General features: G+C 37.8%; 2 protein-coding genes across 2 annotated transcripts in view; one reads left to right on the forward strand and one right to left on the reverse strand.

The window, feature by feature from the left end:
* LOC125024947 (polypeptide N-acetylgalactosaminyltransferase 2-like) overlaps positions 1–5,546 on the reverse strand; it is a 111,418-nt gene extending 105,872 nt beyond the window's left edge. Inside the window, exon 1 of the mRNA XM_047612744.1 lies at positions 5,425–5,546. The gene's annotated coding sequence lies outside the window, so the exon portion shown is untranslated. The remainder of the gene's footprint in view (positions 1–5,424) is intronic.
* The window catches only part of LOC125025291 (zinc transporter 6-like), a 26,197-nt gene that overhangs the window by 6,070 nt on the left and 10,127 nt on the right, over positions 1–10,000 (forward strand). Inside the window, exons 2-4 of the mRNA XM_047613264.1 lie at positions 5,448–5,566; positions 6,050–6,101; positions 6,227–6,263. Coding sequence (XP_047469220.1) covers positions 5,448–5,566; positions 6,050–6,101; positions 6,227–6,263 — 208 coding nt within the window. The remainder of the gene's footprint in view (positions 1–5,447; positions 5,567–6,049; positions 6,102–6,226; positions 6,264–10,000) is intronic.

Consider the following 10,000-nt stretch of genomic DNA (forward strand, 5'->3'; position numbering starts at 1 on the left):
TAGAGAGAGATACGAGAAAACACAGATAAAGTAGAAAGATGAGAGAGAGAGAGGAAAAGAGAGAGAGAGAAAGGAGAGAAGAGAGAGAGAAGAGAGAGAGAGGAGATGATAGTAGAGTAGAGATGAGAGAGAGAGAGAGAGAGAAGAGAAGAGAGAGAACAGACAGAGAAAGAAAGCGAGAGGACAAGAGACCCCACCACAGCATAACCATAAACACCATTCAGCCATCACCTTCATCTAAGATTTCAATTTGGAACCCCAGAAAGCCCTTCTGTCTCGGCTTCCTCGTGCATGTTGCATAAGTCGGCTCCGTGTCAGCATCCGCGGAAAATCGAAGCTCGCAACATCAATTAAAGTGAATCTTCCAACACCGCCATTACGTATCTAACAATAGCTGGCGCACACATACAAGGGCACACGGCGAACGCCTCAGCCACAAGCACTGAGGAAAGAGTTAAGCTGGTGAGTGATGTCTGTGTATGTGTAAGACGAAGAAGGGGAGAAGGAGAGGGTAGGAGGGAGGAGGGAGAGGGCGAGGGAGAGGGAAGAGGTAGAGAGTAGAGGGAGGATGGAGGGAGGGAGGGAGGGGAGGGACGGAGGGGAGGGGAGGGGAGGGAGGGGAGGAGGAGGGAGGGAGGGAGGGAGAGAGAGAGAGAGAGAGATGAGATAAAACCAAAAGATAAAAACATATTTAAAAACAAACAAGCGCATTCACATACACACATTTATGTGTGTGTGTTTGATGTATAGTTCATATGCATATGCATATGCAGTATGGGTAGAGTATGTATATATAGTACAATATAATGATATGTATTGTTCGTGTATGTATATGTAAGTATGGTATATAAGAAAACCTATATGAGCATGTATGTATATATATAAGGTAGTAATATACTGAATATGTATAGAATGTTTTATGTATATGTGTTATGGGCATATGTAAATGAATCACATACATACATATATATATTATGTTAAATGTAGTAATATACTGAATAGTGGTATAAATATGGAGTAGGATAGAGAGGAGAAGAGAGAGAGAGGAGAGAGAGGAGAGAGAGAGAGAGAGAGAGAGCGAGAGAGAGAGAGAGAGAGATAGAGAGAGACATAGGCCTTTTCGCAAGTCTCAGCGTAACCAGCACATCTGCAATCATAGGCAGTAATAACAGATCAGCAATACTTCGCAAAACATCGAGAGACCAGAGCCGCGGAGCACACCGTCTGCCGATAGGCGCAAATATAGGTGTACTAACACTATATACCGACAAAGGCTGTGCATATAAAGTATAAAAGTATGAACAAGTAACACTTAAAGCACGCCTGGAATATGTAAACTACTCCGCTTGCCCGAAGAAAACGCGCGAAAACCACGTCGGAGGCATGCCAGTATACCTGTGAAAACCCAGACGGGAAATGTTATGTAAAAGACGAAGGGATCATATTATCCTTTTCCTCTCCGTCAATCTTCTTCTTCTTCATTCTCGCTCCTCTCTCTTCTCTCTCACTTCGGGGTCGTTCTCGTCGTCTCGTCGCGCTCGTGTGGCGATCTCTCTCTCTCTCTCACACTCTCAGAGGTATCTCGATCAGTCTAGTTTTCCTTTTACCGAATCCTCTTCAATTCTTGCGAATCCTCCGATATTCCACCAAAAAAACCAAGGATTTTTGCGCAGTTGTAATTTACACGCTTTTGAGAATTATCGCAAGATTAACCCAACCATGAGCTTCACATATTCACACTGATGGCCTGAGCATAATACGGATGCCGTTTTTCTTTTCTTTTTTTCTTTCCTTTACTTCTTTCTTTGTGACTTTTCAAAGATTTGTGTACTAGTGGCGGCAGTGGTGGCGTTGGGGGCAATGGTGCTATTGATAATAAATAATACTGTAGTTGTAATGAGACACTGACGGTCGATAAGTAATATAAATGACGTTGTGTGACGATCGTGATTGGTAGTGGTGTGCCGTGAGGTGAGATGGGAGGTGGATGGTGAGATGAGGAGATGAAGAGGAGTAGGAGGATTTTCATTAGTTATTATCATTGAAACGCAATTCATCAGTTCACGTAATATTCGTCATTATCATTATTATTTTATTGTCATTATTTTCATTATCAATATTATTATTTGCATCATTATGATCGTCATTATTATTATTATCATTGTCATCATTATTGTTATTGTAATTATTATTATTATCATTAATATCATTATTATTACTATTATAAATATTACAATAACTAATCAATCATCCTTATTACTATTATTGTCGTCATCATCAACGTTATTATCATCAATATTACTACCTTATTATCATTATCATTATCAGCTTCACCATCACCTCCATCCAAGATTTCAATTTGCAACCTCGTGGATGTTGCATAAGTCGGCTTCGTGTTTGCATTGTCGTTATCAATATTAGAGCATAAATTATAATGTATTTATAATTAACCATTCTGATTATCACGTATTACAGCATTATTATTATCATTAGGCAATTGTTATCAACATTATTATTATTTAGTAATACAATTTATTTATTATGAATTTATTAGCTATTTCTTATAATTATCATTACGAATTAATCTTATTATAATATTTTACTATAGGATATTTTCACACCACTTTTAATGTTTCCAAGACATCATTATTATATTATCATTGTTGTGATTGTTATTAGCATAACTTTTAAAATTATTATTATTATTATTATCATTATTATTGATTATTATTAAAAAATTTTCATTATCAAAATATTATTTATCGTTATTATTATTAATAAATTAGTAGATGTATTAATTATTATTATTATTATTATTATAATTATCAAAAGACCACCAGAAACAACAAAGACATCCCCACCACCATAAAAAATACAGAACGGCAGCAAAAACAACAAACAAACAAACAAACAAACAAATAAACAAAAAAAACATAACACCTGTAGGCACAAATAAAAAATAAAATGGCGAAAAAAAAAAAAAAAACCCAATTACAACCGACTGGACTTCCCATGCAGGACAACCCTACGTCCTGAGCGAAACAAATACCATAAGAATGACGTTGGAATCTAATGCCAAGTAATATAAACGCTTTTTTTTCTTTTTTCTTTTTTTTAATTGGACCGAAGCTTCCGGACTCGCGATAACTTTTCTTCTGTGGCCGACTGTTGGTTTGGGGGAATTTCTGTTTTTGTTTGTGCGTGAGCGTGTGTGTTATCTGTGGCGAGTGCGTCATTGGTGTGCGACTAGCTTTGAAAGTCTGTGTTAATGTTTTAATGGTTGGAATGGCTGAGCGCTGAGTTGTTTGTGTGTGTGCTGTTTAATGGCATAGACATACATACATACATACAACATTACATTACATTACATTACAAAAATACATACAACATTACATACATACATACATACACACCACAACAGCACACACATCACACACACACACACACACACACACACGACAACACACCAAACACACACACACACACACACACACACACACACCAACACACACAAACACACACACACACGACACACAAGTATAGTATAATGTATATTTAGTATATTACAATACATATATATGTTGAGACAGCACATATATATACTATACAGGTACATATACATAATATATTTATAAAGTATAAAAGATAATAAATTGTACAGTATATATATAGTATAAAATATATATATATATACACACCGACTCTACCATGAAAAAAATATATAATATATATAAATATATATCTATAGAGAGAGAGAGAGAGGAAGAAGAGAGAGAGAGAGAGAGTGAGAGTGAGAGAGAGAGAAGAGAGAGGAGAAAGGAGAGAGAGAGAGAGAAAGAAGAGAGATAGAGAGAGAGAGATAGAGAGAGATAGAGGAGAGAAGGGCGCGAGAGGAAGAGAGGAAGAGAGAGATTAGAGAAGAGAAGAGAGATGAGAGAGAGAGAAGATGGAGAGATAGAGAGATGAGAGAGAGAGAGATAGCGGGAAAGAGAGAGATGAGAGTAGATAGAGAAAAAGAAGGAGAAGATAGAATAGTATAGTAGATAGAGGAAAGAGGAGAGAGAGAGAGAAGAAGAGGAGAAGAAGAGCGGAGGTATCGGATGAAAGATAGAGAGAGAGAGAGAGAGAGAGAGAAGAGAGAGAGAGATAGGAGAGAGAGAGAGAGATAGTATAGAGAGAGAGAGCGAGAGAGAGAAGAGTAGAGGGAGAAGGGGAGAGGGTAGAGAGAGAGACGAGAGAAGAGAGAGGAGGAGAGAGAGAGAGGAATAAGAGATAGAGAGAGATGAGAGAGAGAGAGACTAGTAATAGATACAGAAATAGAGAAGAAAATCTATGACTCCGCTAGGATATGCTACATAAGATTGCCAGATAACCCAGATCTAGACTGGGAATATAATAGATAGGGAAATCGATAGGATATAATAAGACAGAACCAGACAGTAAGATAGAGATAGGATAGACGCGATTGATGTAGATATATAAATATACAGGATTGATATATATTAATAGATAATATATAATAACATATAAATAATTATTTTACGAAATGAGATGAAAGAATAAATAGTATAAAGATAAATACGACACACACACAGATGGACATATAAAGTATATATATATAAATTATAATAAAATATAGTATATGTTAATATAATATATATTAAATATTTAATATCATATATAAATGTGATTAAACAAATAAATAAATAAATAAATAAATAAATAAATAAATAAATGAATACACACACACCACACACACACACACGTGTGCGTGCGTGCGTGTGTGTGTGTGTGTTTTCTGTGCCCCAAAAAATGAAAATTAATGCAGGCTAAAATAAATACCAATTTCAGACTCAAGCACATAAGCGCAAATTCCAAACCAAATCAGACATTCCGTGCCAGGAATATCTAAAAAAAAAATAATTTCAACTCGGGAAATCGAGCGACATATCAGCGCTGTCTACAAGCCACTTCCTCCTCCCTTACAGGACACACGAGCCAGAAGCTATTCCAAGGACCTGACAATGACCTAACATCACTTTGACCTCTGCTATCACGTCTACCTAACCGCCCACCGGCTCAGGGCCCGCCCACCAGTTCAACATGCGCAAAATCAATATACCACGCCTTTAAAAAGAACTTTCCTAAGATATTACAGCCACTACAAAGCCCTGCCCGAACTTCTTTTCATTCCAGTATCACCGCAAGAGCGTTCCATGCATTTGGCCATACAAGAATCGCTACGAAACTTTAAAACGACCCAATTGGCCCCGGGCACCTAGGCACTGCCCTTTAAGCCCACCCCCCATCCGCCCTCAGCGGGGCTGGAGGGGGAGCAGCGTCTCTCGAGGGGAACTAAAATGTTTCCCCTCGTAATAGCACAAAACGCCAGGCATTCTCTGCACTCACCTCTACAGTACTCACCTTCACATCCTTGCTGTGTTCAGGTACACGACCACACAAAGCGTCCACACACACGAATGAAGATGAAGAGTTTGCAGTTCCTCCGCATCGTAGTAAGAGGTCCTCGCGACACGGAGTCTGGACCAACACTGAGTGGCATTAGGTGCGAGTGCCACTCGGTGCCTCCTTTCCCTCGACCTTACAAAATGGATTTATTCTTGCTTTTTGTGGAAAATTACACTGGTTTTATTTTATTCTATTTTCAGCTGGTCGATAATTGTATTTGAAAAAACAAAACAAAAAACAATCCTGTACTTTCGCTAAGTTTATGGTATATACCGCCTAGCCATCGAAACTCGAAATAATTCTTAATCTGAATACATTAACATACACCCAGATTACCTCTTTTTTACATTAAAAACACACATATATTTACCGTTAACAAGTATTCAAACAGAAGAAACTTAAAAGGATAACGTTTTGACCCTTTCAGATGTTCGCTGTGATAATAACGCTATAATCAAATATATTTTTTACATATTGAACCCTATGACAATATTGATAATACACATCAAAATAACACTTCAATAATACAAAATAATTTAATAGAAACTAATAAACCATCAACCAGGCTCATATAATGTAGAAAAGAACACCAACACGACGTGGAAATCTCCGTCAAAATACCGACCAAAGAAGTAATGTTTTGGTCGAGTTGGAAGTTTTCAATGTCAGATATATCCTTTTTAGCGACATTTTTAAGCATTTTAACCATTTCTGGAGGGTTTGTTTGGAATGGTTTCCCCTAGCATAAACTTCAAAGACATTAAAATTGCAATACCTGAACACGTATATTTCTGGTAGGAATGATATTAGTTGACGTTTACCTTGGTTCATGAGCGTTAAAATATGGTATTGTAAATTTTAGTATTTTCAATATAATTTGGCCAGAGATTGGTTGTTTGCATTTATTTTTCGTAAATGAAAAGAAATGGAGTAAAGAAATGGCTGTTAACTTACTATATCCTTGGTATAGTAATGCTACCAGATTGTCGGTATTTTTTTTTTTATCAAGGGTTGTTGACCGCTGCCTCCTAATTTGTTCAATAGTCATTAGATACATTTTCTATATTATAAAAAAATTTCAGAATTCTATGCACACGCAGGGCACATGATGCCTGGAAAAAATGGGTTCCTCTGTCCATTTTACACTTATATATATTTTTTCCCCCTCACTGCAAAGGGGACAGAAATCCAGAAACGTGAAAAAATTTAGGTGAATTTTTTTTTGGCCCCCTCAGCCAACACCCGGGGTGGGGGTTTCCCCACATCATGCGGAACTTCCCGCTCCACGCTCAGCACATTGGGTTGTGGCATACAGGGTTTAACCCCCCAGCCCCGGCGGGGTTTTTTAGAACCATACTTGTGACCGGGGGTTTAAAATATAATAAATATATATATAAAAAATTTATATTTAAATATTATATATATTGATTTGTAGCCGAAGCAACACACCTGAGAGACAAGTCCAAAACCGGGTATCATGGGGAAACCCCCAAAAACCCAAAACCTAACTTTTTCCTACATTCTATTTATCCCTTTTACAGGGGGGGAAGCCCATTGTACCCCCCCCCTTTTTTAGCACTTTACGCCCCATTGAAAAAATCGGTAATATAGGAGGCTGCTCTGTACCTCTTTCTGTTTGTTTTCAAATATTTTTTCTCTTTAAGATGGCAGTATCCATTTCCTTTATCTTTGTGTGGTCGTTCTTGGGAACATTAACCCAATAAATAATAATATTAAATATATATAAATATATATATATGGAAAAATATTATATAAATATGTATATAATATAAAATAATATATATATAATAAATATATGTATATATATAAGATATATGTATATAAAAATTAAAATATATGTAAATAACACACACCACACACACACACACACACACAAAAACCACACACACACACCACACACACACAACACACACACACACACACACACACGCACACACATCTGTACCAGATTTGACCACAAAGATAAAAGGGAAAAATGATGTTACAATCTTACAGACCTGTTTTAACTGCAAAAAAAAAGTACCATGAAAGATAATATATATGTGAAATGAAATTTTTATATGATAATATTAAAATGGGATATAAATTGTTTATATATAGGTAAATTATGAAAATATAGTGTAATAAAGTTGTATATATGTCTAAAATGTTATTATAAAGATATTTTTAATTTATATAAGTATTAATGTATTATTATGTATGAATTTTTTGTTGTATGTACTTAAAATAATGATAAGATAAAGATATAATTGTGTATATATAGGATGTATATATTATGTAAAATAAAATGTATGATAAATAAATATAATTAAATATAATGTAATATAATTTTGTATTTTTATAGATAAAAATAATATATATATAGATTTTACATATATTTTTGACATAGGGTATATATTTTATAAAATAAGTAAAATTTTATATAATATATGATAGTATATGTATATGTAAATATAAAAAATACACACAAACATATACTTTAAAACCACACCTCAGTTTATATAAAAATATTTTTATTGAAAGAAATATATACATAAATATATAGTATAAATATATATAAAAAATAAAAATATTATATGTTATTATCTCTCTCCTCCGCTCTCCTACCTCTCTCTCTCTCTCTCTCTCTCTATCTCTCTCCTCTCTCTCTCTCCATCTCTCCTCTCTCTCTTCCCTCTCTCTCTCTCGGGTTCTCTCTCTCTCTCTCTTCTCTCCCCCCTCTCTCCCTCTCCCCTTCCCCCTCTCCCCCTCCCTCTCCTCTTCTTCTCCTCCTCTCCCTCTCCCCTCTTCTCTCATCTTTCTTCTCTTTATTTTTTTTTTTTTTTTCCCCCTTTTTTTTTTTTTTTTTTTATTTTTTTTTTTTTTTTATTTTTTTTTTTTTTTTTTTCCTTTTTTTTTTTTTTTTTTTTTTTTTTTTTTTTTTTTTTTTTTTTTTTTTCCTTTTCCTTTCCCCTTCCTCCTTTCCTTTCCTTTCCTTTCCTCCCCTCCCTCCCTTCCCTCCCCCCCCCACCCTCCCTCTCCCTCCCTCCCCTTTGGGGTTTTCCCCTTTTCTCTCTCTCCTCCTCCGTCCCCCCTTTTCTCTCCTTCCCTTCCTCTCTCTCCTCTCTCATTTTCCCCCACTCTCTCCTCCTCTCCTTCTCCCTCTCTCCTCTCTCCTCTCCTCTCTCTCTCTCTCCATTCCGGGCTCCCCGGCCTCTCCTCTTCTCTCTCTCTCTCTCTTCTCTCTTCCTCTCCCTTCCCTCCCTTCCCTCCCTCCCTCCCTCCTCCCTCCTCCCTCCCTCCCTCTCTCTCTCCAGTCTTTTTCTCTCTTCTCGTCTCATTCTCTCTTTCTCTGTCTCTCTCTCTCTCTCTCTCCCTCCAACTCATCCCTCTCTCTCTCTCTCCTCTCTCTCCTCTCTCTCCCCTCTCTCTCTCCCTCCACTCTCTCTCTCTCCCTCTCCCTCTCCCTCTCCCTCTCTCTCTCTCTCTCTCTCTCTCTCTCTCTCTCTCTCCCTCTCCCTCTCCCTCTCTCTCTCTCTCTCTCTCCCTCTCCCTCTCCCTCTCCCTCCCTCCCTCCCTCCCTCCCTCCCTCCCTCCCTCCCTCCCTCCCTCCCTCCCTCCCTCCCTCCCTCCCTCTCTCTCCCTCCCTCCCTCTCTCTCCCTCCCTCTCTCTCCCCCTCTCTCTTCCTCTCTCTTCCTCTCTCTTCCTCTCTCCCCCTCTCTCCCCCTCTCTATCCCTCTCTATCCCTCTCTATCCCTCTCTCTCCCTCTCTCTCCCTCTCTCTCCCTCTCTCTCCCTCTCTCTCCCTCTCTCTTCCTCTCTCTCTCTCTCCCCCCCCCCCCCCTCCCTCTGTCTGTCTGTCTGTTCCTCAGTATTGTTTTTTCTGTATTTTTATATATAAAAGTATAACATTACATCATATATACAGATACATTAAATATTCCAGCAATTAAAGCATAAGAGGGGGCATAAGTTATGTAATAGAGCACTGGCTTTGCAATTGCAAAGTCACAGTTTCATGTCCAGCCCCTCCCAGTTGACTCAGCTGTAAATGAGTAAGGGTTTCTTGCTGGAAATAAAATCAGAGTGGAAAGGAACTGGCCACCCTACTGCATCATCCTGAGGCCTTGAATGCTTGTTCCTCTAAGAATAAGCCACAGCTGTTCAGCAAGATGAACTATCCATAATTTTATGATATGTGTGTATGTGCGTGTGCCTGTGTGTGCGTGTGCATGTGATTATGCAGAGAATGCTGTAGGCCATACCAAGCCATGTTTCATGCTTCATGCACAATGTGCCACTTACCAGAAAAACTAGAAGCATGGGAAGCACATTTACCCTGCTGATCTTGGCTGTGGCAGAAACGATTGTTTAGGAAATGAGCGTAAAAAGGGAATTTAAGCCTACTTATGATGTGCTGTTTGTCTTCAGTGACAGTATCCAGGATCAAACAAGCAAACCACAATTTAGAACACATATCTTAGAGCAGGCTTGACTGCATAATATTATAAGATGTCAACAGACATGACT

Source organism: Penaeus chinensis, chromosome 4, assembly GCF_019202785.1.
Source record: "Penaeus chinensis breed Huanghai No. 1 chromosome 4, ASM1920278v2, whole genome shotgun sequence".
Lineage (NCBI taxonomy): Eukaryota > Metazoa > Arthropoda > Malacostraca > Decapoda > Penaeidae > Penaeus > Penaeus chinensis.